Below are 21717 nucleotides of genomic sequence, written 5' to 3'. Positions count from 1 at the left end.
ATAGGTGTATGGAAATGAAGATGTTCCTCCAGGGCCCTGGGTTCTTGTCTCAACTCTGACACTGATTTGCTGTGTGATTCCTGGGCCAGACACCCTCTGAGGCTCAGTTTCTTCATCTGGAAAACGGGTACAGTCATAGCCCCCGACATGTATAGGAACCACTCAGCACAGGGCCTGCTGGCACACCATAAATGGTGTGCTCTGTAAATGGGAATTCTCATTATCATTATTATTATTAGAAGCAGTGGTCGCAACATAGGGAAATCTGTCCTCACAGGGAATGGCAGGCTGGAGGCATGTCTAAGAGCTAAGACAAGGATTAGGCTGCTGGACTCACCCCATTTCTTCATTTCTGGAGAGCACAAAGGGCTCAGGAAGAGAAACCAAGGGTGAGGAGTGGGGCACCCCAGAGCCCTGCCTCCAGCAAGAGCTGGAAACCCCAAGGCTGTGAGGCCAGGCCTCACCCCATTCCCTCCCCCATCCTCGTGGAGGGGGCGCGGGCTCAGAAGTCTGCGGCGACAGTTCAGCCGGCAAGGAGGCAGCTGGGAGTGGGCAGATAAGGGAATCGGCAGGGCCAGATCAGGCTTTGGGGGAGACGAGGGCGGGGGTGGGGGTGGGGTGTCCTGGCCGCGCATCTTCTCCGTCAGGCCTAAGTTTGAGACTCATCTTCAATGTCCTCTCTTCTCGGAAGCCTTCCCTGACTGGCTCACTCCCTCCTGGCATCTTTTGGGGTTCTAGGGCCCCTGCTTGGTCCAGGCCCCATGGCATTTGTACTGTTTGTGCCTCTTTGTACTGTGGAGCTCACCAGGGTGGGGACAGAGCCTGACAGACTGTGGTGTCAAAAGCACCAAGGCAAATGTCAACCAAAGCCTGGCTAAGGAGTCAAGCATTTGCCCTCAGAACCAAACTGTTGGTTGATTTTTTTAAAAAAACCGAAAGTATAAAGGGTGCTGTAACAAGCATCTGCTTTTGTCAAACATTAATATTTTGCCTTATTGACTTCAGATTGTTTTTAAAAGATATGTGATATTACAGATGCTCTTGTACTGATTCCATTTCCTTCCCTCCTTCTACTGCCTTGAGCTTGGTGTTTATCTTCCTCATGAGTATTTTTACTCCATCGCTCCATATGTTGGTACCCATAAACACCATATGATGCCCAGGGTTTTTGTTGGCCTGTTTTTGCACTTCATGGAAATGGAAGCACATCATACAGTATGTACTGCTTTTGCTCAGCATAATGTCTGTGACGTTCTGCCATGTTGTCGTGTGTATCAATAGTTCATTCCTTTTTTTCTTTTTCTGTTTATTGAGACGTAATTCACATACCATAAAATTCACTCTTAACTATAAAATTCACTCTTAAAATGTATAGTAAAGCGATTAGTATATTCACGAGGTTGTGTAACTATCCACTACCTAATTCAAGAACATTTTCGTCACCCCCAAAAGGAACTCTGTATCTATTAACATTCACCCTCCCATTCCATTTCCCTCTCCTCCCATCCCTGGGCCATCGCAAATCTCTTTGTCTCTATGAATTTGTCTGTTTTGGACATTTCATATAAATGTATTCATATAATATGTGGCTTTTTGTAACTGCCTTCTTTTACTTCACATAGATTTTTTAAGGTTCATTCATGTTGTAGCATGTATCAGTACTTCATTTTCATGACTGAATAATATTCCACTGTATGAAAATACCTACTACATTATAGCTAGGATATGGTGGCTCACGCCTGTAATCTCAGCACTTTGCGAGGTTGAGGTGGGTGGACTGCTTGAGCCCAGGAGTTCGAGACCAGCCTGGGCAGCATAGCCAGAACACGTGTCTACAAAAAAGATTAGCCGGGTGTGGTGATGCATGCCTATGGTCCCAGCTACTTGGGAGGCTCAGGTGGGAGGATCAGCAAGTTGAGGCTGCAGTGAGCCATGATTGCACCACTGCCCTCCAGCCTGGGCAACAGAGTGACACCCTGTCTCAAAAGGTAAAAGGGAAAAAAGAAATACCACATTATGCTTATCCATTCACCCATTGATGGACTCTTGGCTATCATGAATAATGCTGCTATAAACATTCATGTGAAAGTTTTTATGTGGACATATGTTTTTCGTTTTCTTGGGTATATAACTAGGAATGGAATTGCGGGGTGATATGGTAATTCTATGTTTAACTTTCTGAGGAACTGCAAGTGTTCTCCACAGCTACTGTACGGGGGTTCAAATTTAAATTTAACCACATTCTCTCCAACACTTGTTTTTCTTTTCTTTTCTTTTCTTTTCTTTTCTTTTCTTTTCTTTTCTTTTCTTTTCTTTTCTTTTCTTTTCTTTTCTCTTCTCTTCTCTTTTCTTTTCTTTCTCTTTCTCTTTCTCTCTCTTTCTTTCTTTTTGGCAGGGTCTCACTCTGTTGCCCAGGCTGGAGTGTAGTGGCATGATCTCAGCTCACTGCAGCCTCAACCTCCTGGGTTCAAGTGATCCTCCCACCTCAGCCTCCTGAGTAGCCAGGACTACAGGTGCATGCCATCACACCCAGCTAAATTTTTGTAATTTTTTTGTAGAGGTGGAGTTTTCGCCATGTTGCTTATGCTAGTCTCAAACTACTGGGCTCAAGCAATCTCTCCGCCTTGGCCTTGCAAAGTGCTGGAATTACAGGCTACCACACCTGGCCTCCAACACTTTTTATTGTCCCTCTTTTGATTCTAGCCATCCTACTGGGTGTGAAGTGGTATCTCGTTATGGTTTTGATTTGCATTTCCCTGTGATCACTGATATTGAGCATCTTTTCATAAACTTGTTGGTCATTTATCTTCTTCTTCTTCTTTTTTTCTTTTTTTGAGATGTGGTCTCGCTCTGTCACCCAGGCTGGAGTGCAGTGGCATGATGTTGGCTCACTGCAGCCTCCACCTCCCAGGTTCAAGCGATTATCCTGCCTCAGTCTCCTGAGTAGCTGGGATTACAGGCGCCCGCCACCATGCTTGGCTAATTTTTGTATTATTAGGAGAGATGGGGTTTCACTATATTGGCCAGGCCGGTCTTGAACTCCTGACCACAAGTGATCCATCTGCTTCAGCCTCCCAAAATGCTGGGATTACAGGCATGAGCCACTGTGCCCGGCTCATTTATCTTCTTTGGAGAAGTGTTTATTTAAATCCTTTGCCCACTTTGAATTGGGTTATTTGTCCTTTCATTGTTGAGTAGTAAGAGTTCTTTATGTTCTCTGGATACTAGACTCTTTTTAGATATGTGATTTTCAAATATTGTCTTCTATAGGTTGTCTTTTCACTTTTTTTTTTTTTTTTTTGAAACAGAGTCTCACTTTGTCGCCCAGGCTGGAGTACAGTGGGGGTGAACGTGGCTCACTGAGGCCTTGACCTCCCAGGCTCAAGTGATCCTCCTGCCTCAGTCCCCCAAGTAACTGGGACTACAGGTGCATGCCACCATTCCTGGCTAATTTTTGTACTTTTTGCAGAGACAGGGTTTCACCTTGTTGCCCTGGCTGGTCTTGAACACCTGAGTTCAAGCAGTCCACTCACTTCAGCCTCACAAAGTGGTGAGATTACAGGCGTGAGCCACTGCGTCCGGCCAGAAAGCTTATAGTTTTGATGAACTCCAATGTATCTATTTTTTCGTTGGCTGCTTATGCTTTACATGTCATGTCTAAAAACCATTGCCTAATCCAAGGTCACAAAGACTTATGCCTGTTTTCTTCTAAAGTAGCAGTCCCTAACCTTTTTTGGCACCAGGGACTGGTTTCATGGAAGACAGTTTTTTTCCACAGAAGTGGGGATGTTTTCAGGATGATTCAAGCGCATTATATTAGAGTCTCATAAGGAGCGCACAACTAGATCCCTCGCATGCACAGTTCACAATAGGGTTTCAGCTCCTAAGAGAATCCAACGCTGCAGCTGATTTGACAGGAGGCAGGGCTCAGCTTCATGAATGGCAGCAAGCTACAGCTCACCTCCTGCTGTGTGGCCCAGTTTCTAAGACACCACAGATGGGTCTGTGGCCCGGGAGTTGGGGACCCCCATTCTAAAAGTTTTATGGTTTTAGCTCTTATATTTAGGTATTTGATCTGTTTTGAGTTGTTTTTTGTATATGGTATGAGGAAGGGGTCCCACTTTATTCTTTTGCATGTGGATACTCAGCTGTCTCAGCACCATTTGTTGAAAGGAGCATTCTTTCCCCATTGAATGGTCTTGGTACACTTGTCAAAAATCAATTGCTGGCTGGACACAGTGGCTAACACCTGTAATCCCAGCATTTTGGGAGGCTAAGGTGGGAGGATCACTTGAACCCAGGAGTTCAGTCTGTCCAACACAGTGAGACCCTGTCTCTACAAAAAGTTTTTAAAAAATTAGCTGAGCATGATGGTGCATGCTTGTAGTCCCAGCTACTTGGGAGGCTGAGGTGGGAGGATCACTTAGCCCAGGAGTTTGAGGCTGCAGTGAGCTGTGTTTGTGACTGGGCAACAGAGCAAGTCCCTGTCTCAAAAAAATCAGTTGCCTATAATGTATGAATTTATTTCTGGACTTTCAATTCTATTTCATTAATTTATATGTATGTTTTAATGCCAGTAGCACATGGTCTTGATTACTGTAGCTATATAGTAAGTTTTTAAACTGGGAGGTGCAAGTCCTCCAACTTTGTTTTTCTTTTTCAAGATTGTTGTATTTTGGGCCCCTAGCACTCCCATGTGAATCAGCTTGTCAGTTCTGCAAAGAAGCAAGCTGGGATTCTGATAGGGATTGCATCAAGCCTATAGATCAATTGGGGGAGTATTGCCATCTTAACACTATAAAGTCTTCCAGTCCACGAACATGTGATGTCTTTCCATTTATTTAGGTCTTCTTTAAGTTCTTTCAATAATATTTTATAGTTTTCAGTGTGTAAATCTTGCCCTTCTTTCATTCATTTTATTACTAAGTATTTTATTCATTTTGAAGCTATTGTAAATGGAATAGTTTCTTAATTTCACTTTTGGATTGTTAATTGCTAGCATATATGGTTAAGCTTTGTATGATCTTGAATCATACAAAATCTCATATCCTGCAACCTTGCTCTAATGGTTATGCACTAATGGTGCTCTAATGGTTTTGTTGTGGATTCTTTAATATTTTCTATGTATAAAATCATGTCATCTGCATAGAGGGATAGTTTTACTTCTTCCTTTCCAATATGGATACCTTTTATTTCTTTTTGTTGCCTAATTGCCCCAGCTAGAGCATCCAGTACAATGTTGAAAAGATGTGGTGAGAAGGGGAATCCTTGTGTTGTTACTTTCCAACTTTCAGCATTAAGTATGATGTTAGCTGTGGGTTTTTTGTGGGTGTCCTTTATCAGGTTGAGGAAGTTCTCTTCTATTCCTAGTTTGTTGAGTGTTTTTATCATGAAGGAGTGTTGAATTTTGTCAAACGTTTTTTCTGCATCTCCTGAAAAGATCATGTGGTGTTTGTTCTTTATTATATTAATATAATGCATTATATTGATTGATTTCCATTAGTTGACCAAACTTTGCATTCTTAGGATAAATCCCACTTGGCTGTGGTGTATAATCCTTTTATATGTTGCTGGATTCTACTTACTTGTATTTTATTGAGGATTTTTGCATCTATACTTATAAGAGATATTGGTCTGTAGTTTTCTTGTGATGTCTTTGTCTAGTTTTCTCATCAGAGTAATGCTGGCCTCATAAGTTCGTTCCCTTTTATTGAAAGTAATATTCCATGGAACGGATATACCACATTTTGTTTAACCATTCATCTGTTGATGAACATTTGCATTGTTTCTAGTTTCTTTCCCTATTATAACAAATCTGCAATTTATAAACTCATATTCCTCTCTCTCTGCACAACTGTGAAGGAGTTTCTCAGGGGAGGAGGGAGGAAATATCAGAGCATCTACCCATTTATTCATCTACCTACCCATTCACCCATCCACCCGTCTGTTCCTTCCTTCCTTCCTCTATTCCTTCATTTTCTCTTTCCTTTCATCCATAAATCATCCATCTCCGGGCATATAATGTCTGGGTTCATGGCAAATTGTCTTTTAGAATGAGGCAGAAAACCTGGCTGGGCTTGGTGGCTCATGCCTGTAATCCCAGCACTTTGGGAGGCTGAGGTGGGAGGATCCCTTGACCCCAGGAGTTTGAAGCCAGCCCGGGCAACATAGCGAGACCCTGTTTCTACAAAAAATTTAAAAATTTGCCGGGGCCGGGCACAGTGGCTCATGCCTGTAATCCCAGCACTTTGGGAGGCCGAGGTAGGCAGATCACAAGCTCAGGAGATCAAGACCATCCTGGCTAACATGGTGAAACCCCGTCTCTACTGAAAATACAAAAAATTAGCCGGGCGTGGTGGCACGCACCTGTAGTTCCACCTACTCGGGAGGCTGAGGCAGGAGAATGGCGTGAACAGGAGGCAGAGCTTGCAGTGAGCCAAGATTGTTCCACTGCACTCCAGCCTGGGTGACAGAGAGAGACACCGTCTCAAAAAAAAAAAAAAAAAAAAAAAAATCCTCTTGCCTCAACCTCCCAAACTGCTGGGACTACAGGCGTGAGCCACTGCACCCAGCCAGGAGATGATTTTTTTTTTTTTTGATACAGAGTCTCGCTCTGTTGCCCAGGCTGGAGTGCAGTGGCCAGATCAGCCAGGAGATGATTTTTTTTAATGGTTAGATTCTGGAGATATTTTGAAGATAGGGACTGGATGAGTTCCCGAAAAAGAGGATGTCAGCTAGAGAAGAGGCCTGAGGACATTTCGGATTCTAAAACAAGAGAAGGGACAGGCAGATGAGTCAGGCAAGTGGGAAGGAAAGTGTGCGGATTCCTGAGTGAAGGAGTGATGGATAAAGGAGCATGTGTGAGAGTCTCTTGAAGTAAAGGAGCCCCTGGTCTTCTGGACTCTGGTCGCTAAATAGTCTTCAGAGGGTAGTTCAGCCAGACCCTGTGAATGAACCGCCAAGGAGCCCCAAAAGTGCTGCGAAGAGAGGGAGTATAAGGATATGAGTTTTAGTATGTAAAAGGTTTTCCTAAAACCTGTAGCATTTTCCGGCAGTGGAAAAAAGAAGGAAATGAAAGGAAAGGAAAGGGAAGGGAAGGAAGGAAGGGGAAGGGGAAGGGAGGGAAGGGAAAGGAAAGGTGGAAAGGAAGGAAAGAAAGGGAGGGATGGGGGAGGGAAAGAAGGAAGGAAGGAAGGAAGGAAAGAGAGAAAGAAGAAACAAAAACTGTAGCAGGTTTTCTGGGGTTTTTTTTGGTTTTTTTTTTGACAGGTCTGGCTCTGTCACCCAGGCTGTTAGCCAAGATAGTCTTGATCTCCTGACCTCGTAATCTGCCCGCCTTAGCCTCCCAAAGTGCTGGGATTATAGATGTGAGCTACCGCGCCCGGCAGGAGGATCTCTTGAGGCCAGGAGTTCGACACCAGCCTGAGCAACATAGTGAGACCCCGACTCTACCAAAAAAAAAAAAAGAAAAACCCCAAACAAATAAAAATCACTTCCCGTGTCCCACCATCACACTTGCGTGGACCACTGCAGTGGCCTCCCCTTCACTGATCGCCTGTTTCCACCCTCGCTCTGACAGTATATTTTCCTTGCAGTGGCCAGAGGGAGCCTGTTAAATCCTAAATCAGATCACGTCCCTCCTCTGTCCACAACCTTCCTTCAGCTGCCTGTCACTCAGAGTAAAAGACAAAGCCCTTGCCCTGGCCTGCCAGACCCCACCCATCTATACCGCTTGCTTCCCCCACTGACTTCCTTGCTGTTCCTCACACACACCAGGCACATTCATGCATTAGGGCCTTTGCACTGGCCGATGCCTCTGCCTGGTGTGCCCTTCCTCCACTGGCTAGCTGTGTGGCTTACTCATCTCTTCAGATCTGTGCTCAAGACCCTTCTCAGTCACACTTTCCGGGACCACCTCATTAGACATCAGAAGCTGCCCCAGCAATTTCTTTTTTTTCAAGTCAGAGTCTCGCTCTGTCACCCAGGAAGGAGTGCAGTGGCGCGATCTCGGCTCATGCAACCTCTGCCTTTGGGTTTAAGCAATTCTGGTGCCTCAGCCTCCCGAGTAGCTGGGACTACAGACATAGGCCACCACGCCCGGCTAATTTTTGTATTTTTAGTAGACACGGGGTTTTGCCATGTTGGTCAGGCTGGTCTCGAACGCCTGACCTCAGTGATCCGCCTGCCTTGGCCCCCCGAAGTGCTGGGATTACAGGGATGGGCCACTGTGTCCAACCTGCCCCAACAGTTTTTATCTGCATTCCCTCTTTTCCGTGTTTTCTTTTTCTCCAAACCATTTATCAACCTGTAACATACTTAATATTTTACCTACTTAGTTTTATTTATTTTCTATCTCTCCCACTAGAATGGCAATTCCACAAACAGAGGTATGCTTATCTCTTTTGCTCAATGCTGTCTCTCCAGTGCCTGGAACAGTGCCTGGCACACAGTAGGTGCTTAACATACATTTTTAGTTGACTGAATGATGGAGGGGCACAGAAACAGGAAATTTGACCTTGTCCCGCCTACCCTGCCATGAGCTATGCTTCAATTGAGATGATTTGGTTTATTTATTTATTTATTTATTTTGTGGAGGGGAGGGTTTCACTATGTTGCCCAGGCTGGTCTTGAACTCTTCGATCTACTAGATCCAAAGGTAGAAAGTGCTAAATACCCTGAGAGTGAGACTAGAGAAGGCTCTCCCGGAAGAGGTAGTATCGCCTGATGCTGGTCCTGGAAGGTCTGATGGGAATGAGAGATCCTGGGATTCTGCGAGGCCCAGGAATGGAGGAAACAGCAGGCAGCAACTGGAGGAGTGAGGCAAGTTAGGAAAGGATGAAGATGATGGCGTCACTGACAAGGAGAAATCTGTCAGGAGCCTTGAATCCCAAGGGGATGATCCTAGATTCCGTGCTCAGAGGTGTCATACCCTGTCATAGGCCTCCGACCGAATAGCTCAGAGATCTCACACCTTACATAAACACCCATGCATGGCTCCAATACAATAATGAAGATCCCGTATTCGTAGAGAGGTTATGCATTTATTAGGCCAGCTTGGATGACATACAGACATGTAGGTTTGGTCCCAAACCTGTCTTGGGTCCCCCCTGAGCAGGATGTGTGAAGTGCCTAAGTCCTCAGTCCTCAGAGGTCTCTGGGCCTGGGTGGGGGTTTGCAGGAAGGAAAGGAGAGGGCGACATCGAGGGGGACAGAATGGAGGAGGAGGACAGAATGTGCCTCCATCACGAGGAGATGTAGTTTGACACCTCAATCAGATTTCTGTCGGGGTCTCGGAAGTAGATGGACATAATAGGCCCTTTTGCCCCTGTTCTGGGGACTGGCCCCTCCTCAATGGGGACATCACAAGCCTGAGGTGGGAAGAAAAGACAAAAGTCATTCATCAAAGTGTGTGAGACCAAAATTTAATTCTTTTTTTTTTTTTTTGAGACAGAGTCTCACTCTGTTGCCCAGGCTGGAGTGCAGTAGTGAGATCTCAGCTCACTGCAACCTCTGCTACCTCCCGGGCTTAAACAATTCTCCCACCTCAGCCTCCTGAGTAGCTGCGATTACAGGCGCATGCCTCCATGCCCAGCTATTTTTCATAGAGATGAGGTCTTGCTATGCTGCCCAGGCTGGTCGCGAACTCCTGACCTCAAGTGATCTGCCCACCTAAAGTGCTGGAATTACAGGCATGAGCCATTGCACCCGGTCTGTAAAATTTAATTCCTTATAGTGGCCCAGAAGACCTTAGAACACCACTGTATCTTTCTGACCTCATCTCCTATCATCCTCCCCCCATCACTCTGTTCCAGCCACTTATCAGCTAGATGGCCTTGGGCACAGTACCTAACTACCCTGTACCTTGGTCTCCTCATCTGTAAAATGGGAAGGATAATAGTGCCTAGTATTATCTAGTAAGTGGCAGAACCAGAATTCGAACCCAGGCAGTCTGGGTCAACGACCATACTCTGAACCCCTATGCTTCACCCATTTTCCTTCCAAACCAGTCTTTTTCACTGACACTTCCCAAAGAAGGCGTGTAGGTTATTTGCACAGAATATGTATAAGACCTCAATCTGTGTTCTGCAAAAGGGAAACTAATATCCCTTTATTTATTGTAGAGGCGGGGCCTTGCTCTGTCACCCTGACTAGTATGCAGTGGTGCAATCACAGCTCACTACAGCCTCCACCCGGGCTCAAACAATCCTCCTACCTTTTAGCCACCCAAGTAGCTGAGACTATAGGCACACACTGCCACATCCGGCTAATTTTTTTTGTATTTTATGTAGACACAGGGTCTTACCATGTTACCCAGGCTGGTCTCAAATTCCTGGGTTCAAGTGATCCTCCCTCCTTGGCCTCCTAAAGCACTGGGATTACAGGCACGAGCCACTGTGCTCCTGGCCTTATTTTAATTTTTTAGAGACAGGGTCTTGCTGTATCACCCAGGCTGGAGTGCAGTGGCGTGATCATAGCTCACTGCAGCCTCAACTTCCTGGGCTCAAGTGATCCTCCCACTTCACCCTCTTAAGTAGCTAGGATTACGGGCATGCATTACCACGCCTGGCTAATTTTTTTATTTTTTGTGGAGATGGGATCTCACTATGTTGCCCAGGTTGGTCTGGAACTCCTGGCTCGAATGATCCTCCCACCTCAGCCTCCCAAAGTGCTGGGATTACAGGCGTGAGTGACCATGCCCAGCCAATGCCTCTTCTAGATGACATCATTTTAAGTATTACAGAGACACTGGATTAAATAACAGCAAATCAGAAATTATTCCCTCTTCAATCTTCTTTCAGTCCTTCTTGTTATACAAAGAAGGTGGATGCTAACAAGTTCTTAGTATCTCTTTAACCACCTGCTATATCTCCCTTTGTAATGTCAGGGCCAGGGAGTACAGGGAATGGAAGTGGCTAGAATCTAATGACATTGTTATGCTTTTATAGCTGTTGGTTTTTACAGTTACTTTTCCTTTATGCCAAGACATAATGGGTTTTTCATGTACTTAGATGAACATTTTCTTTTTATATAAATGTATTTAGGGCTGGGCACGTGGCTGATGCCTGTAATGCCAGCACTTTGGGAGGCCAAGGTGGGTGGAGCACTTGAGGTCAGGAGTTTGAGACCATCCTGGCCAACATGGTGAAACCCCGTCTCTACTAAAACTACAAAAATTAGCCAGGTGTGGTGGCACGCGCCTGTAGTACCAGCGACTTGGGAGGCTAAGACAGGAGAATCGCTTGAACCTGGGAGGTGCAGGTTGCAGTGACCCTGAGATCACGCCACTGCACTCCAGCCTGGGCGACAGAGCAAGACTATCTAAAAAAAAAAAAAAAAGGATTTAAGTGTATAAATGTAGGTTTTTTTGTTTCTTGTTGGTTTGTTTTACAATGGGGATGCTTAGTTTCCTTTTTAAATACATTTATTTACATGAAAAAATTATGTCAGTCAAAATAGTGAGTACATAACTGTGTGCAGACATTATCTGGTTGTGGTAAAACTCGTTACCTCTCTGGGTCATGCTTCTGTTTTCACTGTGTTTGCAGCAGCTTTTGCAAAAAGAAGAGAAGTCCCACTCACCTTGAGGTGCTGGATCATTTCCTCCAAAGGCACCTCTGTTATCAGACATATGTCCAGGGAGCCAGGAACCGGGTGAGCGGCTTTGGGTTCAAATTCCTTTCCCACCTCGTGGAGGTTAAATTTCTGGTCTCCAAAACACAGTGCTTTCCGGTCTTCCTACTTGGCGGGGAAGGGCAGAGACAACAGCCTAGAATTAAACCTCCAAGGTGAGTGTGAGATGAAGCCTTTCCACCCATCCCAACAAGGTTTTAAAAAAATAAAAACTAGAATGGGGCTACTACACAACAACCTTTTGCCCCACCCAAGTCTCATTCCCTAGAGGCAAGTGTACGAGTTCATTTCTCCCTGAAATTATTTCCGTATCTCCAAATAGTGCTTATACCACCCAAGGCAGAGATAGCAATTTGCCTACCGAGTATACATTTCCCCTTTATTTCTTATAAACAACAGAAATTTCAGTGGGGTCAACTGTGTGCCCAACTTAAAAAACCTACATTTCCCAGCACGTCCGGAGGCCACCTTAGCTGGACTGGGTAATGAGATGCGGGCAGAGGTGTGGGTGGGGCTTCCGGGAACCTCCCTACCCCACTGTGCTGGCTCTTATTGCCCATTCACTTCCTCTTGCTTCCCAGCCACTGCCCATGACCTGACTACCTCTGGACTGATTGTTCAGTGAGAGGAAAAGAAAACTCTGTCTTGTTTAACCCACAGTTAGTTAGTTGAGTTTTCTCCTATGTGCCTCCAAAGTCCCTAACGGATGCACCACTGTTTATTTATTTATTTATTATTATTTTTTGAGACAGAGTCTTGTTCTGTTGCCCAGGCTGGAGTGCAGTGGCACAATTTTGGCTCACCGCAACCTCCACATTCCTGGTTCAGGTGATTCTTGTGCCTCAGCCTTCGGAGTAGCTGGGTCTACAGACGCACGCCACCATGTCCAGCTAATTATTATATTTTTAGTAGAGATGGGGTTTTCTATGTTGGCCAGGCTGGTCTCGAACTCCTGACCTTAGGTGATCTGCCCACCTCGGCCTCCCAAAGTACTGAGATTACAGGCGTGAGCCACTGTGGCTGGTCTTTTTTTTTTTTTTTTTGAGACAGGATCTTGCTCTGTTGCCCAGGCTTCAGGGCAGTGATCATGGCTCACTGCAGCCTCAACCTCCCAGGCTCAAGTAATCCTGCAGCCTCAGCCTCTGAGTAGCAGGGACCACAGGCACACCCCACCATGCCTGGCTAATTTTTTTATTTTTTGTAGAGACCGGGTCTCCCCATGTTGCCCAGGCTGGTCTAGAACTCCTGGCTCAAGTGATCCCCACCTCAACCTCCCAAAGTGCTGGCATTACAGGTGTGAGCCAGTGTGCCCAGCCGCATCACTATTTCTTGATTTAGCAACTTGAGATATTTCCTATCATCTCCCTGCTATGATAAATGAGAATTTAGCTCATTCACATTACTACCTCTTCCAACACAATTTGATTATCATTTTTAGTTTCTCTTTTAGCTCCTTTACAATCTTTAAATAACCCACTTGCATGTTTATTTTATTTATTTAATTTTTTTAAGAGACAGAGTCTCGTTCTGTCACCCAGGCTGGAATGCAATGGTGCAATCATGGCTCACTGCAGCCTTGACTTCCTGGCCTCAAGCAATCCTGCCTCAGCCTTCTGAGTAGCTGGGATTACAGGTGCGCACCACCATGCCTGGCTAATTATAAAACTTTTTTTTTTTTTTTTTTGTGGAGACAATAGTCTCAGTATGTTGCCCAGGCTGGACTCCAACTCCTGAGCTCAAGCGATCCTCCTGCCTCATCCTCTCAAAGTGTTGGGATTGCAGGCATGAGCCACCACGCCTGGCTGCAAGTTTATTTTTGTAGATCAACTACAGACTAACTCACAGCCCTGCCATGTTCTTCATGGCTCCTCCCTCTCCTGGACCTCTCAACATGTGCCATTTTTTTTTCTTTTTCTATCTCTTTTATATCACTATGAATGATACCACATCCATTCAATCAGAAAATGACTTTATTTCACTTTTCTTTTTTTTTTTTTTTTTTTTGAGACAGAGTCTCGCTCTGTTACCCTGGCTGGAGTGCAATGGTGAGATCTTGGCTCACTGCAACCTCTGCCTCCTGAGTTCAAGCGATTCTCCTGCCTCAGCCTCCCGAGTAGCTGGGACTACAGGCGCAAGCCACCATGCTTGGGTAATTTTTGTAGTTTTAGTAGAGATAGGGTTTCAGCATGTTGTCCAGGCTGGTCTTGAACTCCTGATTTCAAGTGATCCACCCATCTCAGCCTCTCAAAGTGTTGGGATTACAGGTGTGAGCCACCACGTCTGGCCGATTTTATTTCACTTTTGGACTTGAAGATAGTTTGGCTCAGTGTACAATTGTAGGTTGCAGCTTATTTTCCCATAGCCTTTTAAATATGTTGCTTCATTGTCTTCCCCAAATATGGTGTTGCTGTTAAGAAGTCTGATGTTCATCTGCATTTTCTATTATTTGGTTGGTGATACATCCATCTTCCACTACTGCAGCTTTAGGATTTTTCTTAATCCTAATGTTCTGAAATTTCACTCCATTGTGTCCAAGTACAGAGGTTGAGGCATCATATACCTCATTGTCACCATTGGCCCACGCAAGGACTATCTCTTGTTTTATTTATCTTTTTCTCTTCATTCTCCATTCCCATCTCTACCTTAAGCAACCATTATAATGTGTTTGATGTGTATCCTTGGGTTTTCATAAATTGCTGTAAAAAGTGTGTTACTGTTTTATGTGTGTGTATTGTAAAGGGTAGCATGCTGTAGACCTAATTGTTTCTTCATTTTTCACTCAGCACGTTCTTTTCAAGACCCATTCATGTTGCTGTGTACACATCCAGTCTGATGTTGCATAATACTACATTTCTGCATAAGGTTCCATGTTAGATTTAACATTTTTACCCAAATAGAAAAAATTGGCCAGATGTGGTGGCACGTGCCTACAGTCTTAGCTACTCAGGAGGGTGAGGCAAGAGAAGCACCTGAGTCCAGGAGGTTCAGGCTGTGGTGAGCCATGATCGCAACACTGCAGTCCAGCCTGGGCAACAGAGCGAGACCATGTCTAAAAAAATTTTTCTTCTCCTGTTTGTGATTCCTCGAGCCCTTTCTATTTAAGTTATATGTGTGTGTGTGTCGGTGGGGGGAGGTGTTCATGTGTACTTAATTGTTTTAGAGCAGTTTTAGGTCCACAGCAAAAGTGAACAGAAGGTATAGGGATATATACACCTTGCCCCCACATATGCACAGCCTCCCCCACTTCTTTTACTTAGTAATAGGCGCTTAAGTTTCCTCCATGTCTTTTCATGGATTGATAGTCCATTTATTTTATTTAATTAATTTATCTATTTGAGACAGAGTTTTGCTCTGTCACCCAGGCTGGAGTGCAATGGTGCAATCTTGGCTCACTGCAACCTCCGCCTCCTGGGTTCAAGTGATTCTCCTGCCTCAGCCTCCTGAGTAGCTGGGATTACAGGCACCCGCCACCATGCCTGGCTAATTTTTGTATTTTTAGTGGAGATGGGGTTTCACCATGTTGGCCAGGCTGGTCTCAAACTCCTGACTCAGGTGGTCCACCCGCCTCAGCCTCCCAAAGTATTGGGATTACAGGCGTGAGCCACCACACCTGGCAGATAATCCATTTATTTTTATCACTGAATAATATTTCATTGTCTGGATGTGCCACAGTTGATACAGCCATTCACTTACTGAAGCACATCTTAGGCATTTTTTGCTTTCTTTGCATTTGCCTTTTTTGAAGTTGTTCCAAATTCTCAAGGATAGTTCAATCTCTGGAAACCTCTTTTTTCCCTTGGATCTGTCTTTCCTGGGGTCTTTCTTACACCTGTACCAAACTGGACTGATTGTTCTCTAAGTGCCTTTCTGGGATCCTCCTCTTGGGATCTGTTGTGGCCTGACTTCCATATTCTGAGATTAGTCATCTTTTTTTTTTGAAATGGAGTCTTGCTTTGTCACCCAGGCTGGAGTGCAGTGGTGCAATCTTGGCTCACTGCAACCTCTGCCTCCCAGAATGCTGGGATTACAGGCATGAGCCACCGTGCCCGACCAGTCCCCCATTTTGATATAGCATACCCTTAAGTAATTTTCAAAGCGAGTGGGAAATTTTCTAAGACTTCGCATGACTAAAAATGCTTTTATTCTACATTTACCTTTTTGTTTGTTTGTTTGTTTGTTTTTGATACAGTCTTGCTCTGTCACTCAGACTAGATAGTGCTGTGGTGCAATCTCGGCTCACTGCAACCTCTGCCTCCCAGAATGCTGGGATTACAGGCGTGAGCCACCGTGCCTGACCAGTCCCCCATTTTGATATAGCATACCCTTAAGTAATTTTCAAAGCGAGTGGGAAATTTTCTAAGACTTCGCATGACTAAAAATGCTTTTATTCTACATTTACCTTTTTGTTTGTTTGTTTGTTTGTTTTTGATACAGTCTTGCTCTGTCACTCAGACTAGATAGTGCTGTGGTGCAATCTCGGCTCACTGCAACCTCTGCCTCCCAGGCTCAACAATTCTCATGCCTCAGCCTCCCAAGTAGCTGGGATTACAGGCGTGCACCAGCATGCATGGCAAATTTTTGTATTTTTAGTAGAGACGAGGTTTTGCTATGTTGGTCAGGCTGGTCTCAAACTCTTGACCTGAAGTGATCCACCCACCTCGGCCTCCCAATGTGCTGGGATTACTGGCCCCTACATTTACCTTTGGTTAATAGTTTGGTTGGACATAGAATTCTAGGTGGAAAATTTTCCCCTCAGAGTCTTGAAGGTGTCCTTTTATCTTTTGGTCTCTGGTCTCTTGGAAAATCTGATATTTGTTTGTTTTTTTTTTTTCCTTTGTAGATAATCTACTTTTTAATCTCTATGAAAGCTCTTAGCATCTACTTTTTCAGTTTGATGTTCTATAATTTCATAAGGATCCATTTAAGTGTCAACATGCTAGATACTTGGTTAACCTTTTTCATGTGGCGACTGCAGAGTTCTCTTGTATTGTTTCTATGATAATTTCCTCCTCTCCTTTTTCTCCATTGTCTCTCTGGAAGCCCATATATTCAATCTGGAATCTCCTCTATTGATCTCTTTATATTTTCTCTCAGATTTCCCGTGGTTTTCCTTTTAGAGTTAAGTTATATGTTAAAGTGTTATCAACAAATTTTAGCCCACCTGAATTTTGGCATTTGGGAAAGTGGTTACCTTAAAAGTCACGACCTCCATGCCCAGGATCTTGGAATAAAACTTGGTGGTGTCTTTGATGCTCTTCACCGTCATCACGATGTGGTCAAGTCTATGGATAAGACATGGGGGAGGGGTCTGACTGCTGTCCCTCCACGACTAAAAAAAGAAAAAAAAGTCAGAGGAGACCACATTGCCACTTGTCATGCCCGTGTTTTCTTCTCCTTACCTCCCCCTACCTCCCCAATTACTCTACTTCCTCCTCACCCTCTTTCAAGGGGAAAGGCCTGAGAGAATACTTATTGGTAGAGTCTTACTGCCCATGTGTGGATTCACGAGAGCCCACCTGTCTGCCATGACCACTCTCCACTGTTTTCTTGTTCCCTTTCTTTTCTTTTTTTCCTTTTTTTTTTTTTTTTTTTTTTTTTGAGACAGAGTCTTACTCTGTTGCCCAGGCTGGAGTGCAGTGGCACAATCTCAGCTCACTGCAACCTCCGCCTCCTGGCTTCAAGCGATTCTCCTGCCTCAGCCTCCTGAGTAGCTGGGACTACAGGTGTGCGCCACCATGCCCAGCTAATTTTTGTATTTTTAGTAGAGACAGGGTTTCACCATTTTGATCAGGCTGGTCTCAAACTCCTGACCTGAAGTGATCTGCCTGCCTTGGCCTCCCAGAGTGCTGGGATTACAGGGGTGAGCCACTGCACCTGGCCTTCTTGTTCCCTTTCTCCTCTTCCAGAAGTGAAGATTAGTGGAGTGGAGACCAAGACAATGCCCTCCCTGTTTTCCCCTAAATAGAATTCATCTCTTTTCCAAGAAGTGACAAGACACAGAGGAGGCCCAGTTCTGTGAATTGGCCAATTTTACCCAGCCCCCTGCTTTCTCATTCTGCAGCTTCAGTCACAGAGAACAGGACAAGAAGGGGGCATCTCAGAAGAAATGAAGGTTTCTGGGCATGTGTGTTTACAGATCCACCTTGACACCCAGAGGGAGGACTACTACCACCCCTTCCACTTTCCTGCTGTCAGCACACTTCCCATCAGATCTTTCTCTTGACTTGAATTATTTAGTAATTTGTGTATTTACAGTATCTCTGCTACAGGATTATAAAGCACCTGTGGTCTGGCACTATAAGCAATGGAGTATAATGCTTAAAAGAATAGATTCTGGCGGTGGCGCCTGGAATCTCAGCACTTTGGGAGGCTGAGGCAGGCAGATCCCTAGAACCCAAGAGTTTGAGATCAGCCTGGGCAACACAGTGAGACCCTGTATCTACAAAAAAATACAAAAATTAGCTAGGTTGGGGGACGCTCACGTGTAGTTCCGGTTACTTGGGGGCCTGAGGTGGGAGAATCACTTGAGCCTGGGACCAGAGATTGCAATGATCTATGATCACGCAACCAGACTCCTGGGTGACAGAGCAAGACCATGTCTCAAAAAATAAATAAATAAATAAATAAAAATAAAAGATTCTGGAGCCAGACTGACATTTAAATAATTTCTCTAATTTCTCTGTGCCTTGGTTTCCCCTTCTATAAAATGAGCATGATTTTATATATATAGGAGTATTGTGAGAGTTTTTAAAAAGTACTGTTTTTAAGGGCATAGAATAATGCCCGATACATATCAAGTGCTATAAAAGGATTGATGATGATGATGTGTAGTTATCTTCTTAAAATCTAGACTCAGTTACAATGACCCCCTATCTCTACAGTCTCATCCATTGCTCTTGAACTCCAATCTACACTGTCCTTTTTCCTGTTCCTCATAAGGACCACCCTTGTACCTTTCATTTCAGGGCCTTTGCAGATGGTAATGCCTGTCTCCCTGACTAGAATGTAAGCTTCATAAGAGCAGGGGCTTCTGTTTGTTTTGTTCCCCACTCTTTCCCAAACAACTGGTTCAATCATATTTGTTCAATAAATAAATATCTACTGGAACAACTAGGGACAGTGCTTGGCACAAAGTCTGACTAATTTCTATTCTGTTCTATTCGATTCAATTGGATTCCATTCTACCCTTTGCTATTTTATTATTTTCTATTCCACTGCGTTTAGTTCCATTGAAACCAGCCCATTTTAAACAATTGATTTCACTGAGCTCCAGCTAAAAAAAAATCCTGTACCATTCTATTTTCCTGAGCGGAGGAGGCATTAGCGAAGTTGCTGAGTTCTGCTCTCCCAGTGGATACAAAAGATCCACATGGACATAGGAACTGCAGAAAGAGAAAATGACCAACATTTTGGCTCCATTGAAAATAAAGTCATGGCCGGGCGCGGTGGCTCAAGCCTGTAATCCCAGCACTTTGGGAGGCCGAGACGGGCGGATCACGAGGTCAGGAGATCGAGACCATCCTGGCTAACACGCTGAAACCCCGTCTCTACTAAAAGTACAAAAAACTAGCTGGGCGAGGTGGCGGGCGCCTGTAGTCCCAGCTACTCCGGAGGCTGAGGCAGGAGAATGGCGTAAACCCGGGAGGCGGAGCTTGCAGTGAGCTGAGATCTGGCCACTGCACTCCAGCCCGGGCTACAGAGCAAGACTCCGTCTCAAAAAAAAAAAAAAAAAAAAAAAAAAAAAAAAAAAAAAGAAAATAAAGTCATATGTTGAAAAAAATTTTATTAACTTTCTTTTTTAACTCCCTTTTTGAGACAGGGTCTTGCTTTGTTGCCCAGCCTGGAGTACAGTGGCATGATCACAGCTCACTGCAGCCTCAACCTCCTGGACTCAAGCAATCCTCCTACTTCAGCCTCCCTAGTAGCTGGGATTACAGGTGTGTGCCACCATGCCCAACTATTTTTTGTTTTCTTTTTTCATTTTTTTGCAGAGGTGCGGGCTCACTGTGTTTCCCAGGCTGGTCTTGAACTCTTGGGCTCAAGCGATCCTCCCTCCTCAGCCTCCCAGAGTGTTGGGATTACAGGCATGAGCCACTGCACCCAGCCCTTATTAACCTTCTAACATCTATAGAATCTGTCACAATACCCTATTTACTTTCCTGATAATTGGCAATCTATATATTTTCTCTTAATTTCTCGAGATAAAATAGACATTGCTAATATTTTATTATTCTGTTCAAAGAATCAACTTTTGACATTGTTGGCTTTATTGTATGTTTGTTTTCTATTTCACCAGTTTCTGCTGTTATAATTTCTTTCCTTCTACTGTCTTAGGTTCCATTTGCCATTCTTTTCCCAGTTTCTTGATAGGGAAGCTCAGGTCATTGATTTTCAACTTTTCTACTTTTCTGATCTATGCATTTAGAACTATAGATTTTCCCTAAGCACTGCTTTGGCCACATCCGTATCATTTTGATAGTCTATTGGAAATAAACTCCACCTATTCCTCCCATTATTCAGTTCCCTGCCAGCTCAGATTCACTCCCCAGATCCTGCTTTGTGGACTCGGAGCTCCATCCTTGCAAATTCAAGGATGAGCAGGGATGGCTCTCTTCAAGAACAGGAAGGCCAGTGTGGCTCAGAACCCAAGAGTGAGTAAGAGATGAGTGGGAGGACAAGGCAGGGTCTGGATCCTGCGGGGTCTTGGAGGTGAAGTTACAAAGCCTGCTTTATAAAATGATGATCAAGACATAGTCATCACACAAAGGACTGAGTGCGGTGGCTCACACCTGTAATCCTAGCACTTTGGGAGGCTGAAGTGGGTGGATTACATGAGGTCAGGAGTTTGAGCCTGGCCTACATGGTGAAATCCTGTCTCTATTAAAAATACAAAAATTAGGTGGGCATGGTGGTGTGCGCCTGTAATCCCCTATTAGGGAGGCTGAGGCAGAAGAATCGCTCGAACCTGGGAGGCAGAGGTTGCAGTGACCTGAGATCGCACTGCTGCACTCCACCCTGGGCAGCAAGAGCAAACCTCGGTCTCAAAAAAAAAAAAAAAAAAAAAAAAGGCATAGTAATCACACAAGGCTTACTGTGTGCCAAGCCCTGTTTTACACACTCTACAAAAATGTAATCCATTTCATTTCTCACCACAACCTATAAAATCCCTATAGTCAGAGTACCCGGAACACCATGTCCTTCCTCCTTTGGCCTCCTCCACAGGGAATGGTTCTGTCTTCCTACAGGGTCCTCTTCAAGGTCCCCTTCAGGTTGCCAGGGGCCTCTGAATTCCTCTCCTAAAGCTCAAGGTCAGCGCTGTGTTTCTTAGCCTCTCTCCACATGGCCTTAATCATGACAGCTTCAGGGACACCCTGCGTGAGTCACCTTTGTATCTCTCCACCTGTCCCTGGTAAACTGGGGGAGGAGCCAGCCCTCAGCCCTGGCCCAGCCCTGCACACCTGAGCACAGGGCCCTCTGTGGCTTAGAGCCGGGCCTTTCCATGGGCCTCTGCTGCCCTCTGCTTGTCTCTGAAAGAGAAAGGGAGAGAGTAGGACAGGAAATGGAAGCCGGCAGAGAAGGGAAACAGGTTACTAGACTAGCTTCAGTGTCAACACCCTTGCCCCAGAACCCCAGCGGCCACTTTGTTCACCTGTTTCTCCAAAATCCTGCCCCACATCTTGACTGGCAGCCTGGAGGGCAGATGGCGCAGCATGGCAGGGTAGGTGTCTTTGTCCAGGGGCCTCCCGACAACCCTCTGGCTCAGCACCTGGAGATCAAGGGGCAGGAATGGGAGGGCACAGGCTGAGGACTGTGGGAGGTGACACAGGTAGGTGGTGCAAATGGAAGGACTTTGACATTAAACTCAGGGCCTCGAAATTAAAAGCTTAAAGTGGATGTGTAAGGGATTACTTCTTGTTAACATTGAAGGCTGGATGCAGTGGCTCACACCTGTAATCCCAGCACTTTGGGAGGCCAAAGCAGGTGGATCACCTGAGGTCAGGAGTTCAAGACCAGCCTGGACAACATGGTGAAACCCTATCTTTACTAAAAATACAAAACATTAGCCAGGCGTGGTGGCGGGCGCCT

The 21717-nt window shown here is 45.0% G+C and overlaps 1 protein-coding gene across 3 annotated transcripts; it reads right to left on the bottom strand.

Annotated features, from left to right (window-relative positions):
• Nucleotides 1-9025: 9025 nt before the first annotated feature.
• Nucleotides 9026-21442, bottom strand: GLOD5 (glyoxalase domain containing 5). Of its 3 annotated transcripts, XM_015127372.3 has the most exons (5): nt 21281-21435; nt 21090-21158; nt 16823-16960; nt 11581-11736; nt 9026-9368 (listed from the first exon to the last, which is right to left on the bottom strand). In XM_015127372.3, the coding sequence occupies exons 1-5, from the start codon at nt 21341-21343 to the stop codon at nt 9243-9245; spliced, it is 552 nt and encodes a 183-aa protein (XP_014982858.3). In that variant the 5' UTR covers nt 21344-21435; the 3' UTR covers nt 9026-9242. The 3 variants fall into 3 exon arrangements, with proteins under 3 accessions (XP_014982858.3, XP_001104408.2, XP_077844854.1); XM_001104408.5 differs by lacking the exon at nt 21090-21158 and having other exon boundaries at nt 21281-21442; XM_077988728.1 differs by lacking the exons at nt 16823-16960; nt 21090-21158; nt 21281-21435 and adding an exon at nt 12075-12206.
• Between the last annotated feature and the right edge of the window lie 275 nt (nt 21443-21717).

Source organism: Macaca mulatta, chromosome X (assembly GCF_049350105.2).
Source record: "Macaca mulatta isolate MMU2019108-1 chromosome X, T2T-MMU8v2.0, whole genome shotgun sequence".
Taxonomy (NCBI): domain Eukaryota; kingdom Metazoa; phylum Chordata; class Mammalia; order Primates; family Cercopithecidae; genus Macaca; species Macaca mulatta.
Note: the sequence above shows the minus strand (reverse complement) of the source record. Positions and strands in the feature narration are given on the sequence as shown.

Bases quoted from the DNA above. Each gene is read 5' to 3' on its own strand.
- GLOD5 (XM_015127372.3), bottom strand. From the start codon at position 21,343: ATGCTGCGCCATCTGCCCTCCAGGCTGCCAGTCAAGATGTGGGGCAGG. The intron at 21,159-21,280 runs GTGAACAAAGTG...TTTCTCTTTCAG, and splicing joins GCAGGATTTTGGAGAAACAG to AGACAAGCAGAGGGCAGCAG. The intron at 9,369-11,580 runs GTGAGTGGGACT...TTCCCACCTCAG, and splicing joins AAATGATCCAGCACCTCAAG to GCTTGTGATGTCCCCATTGA.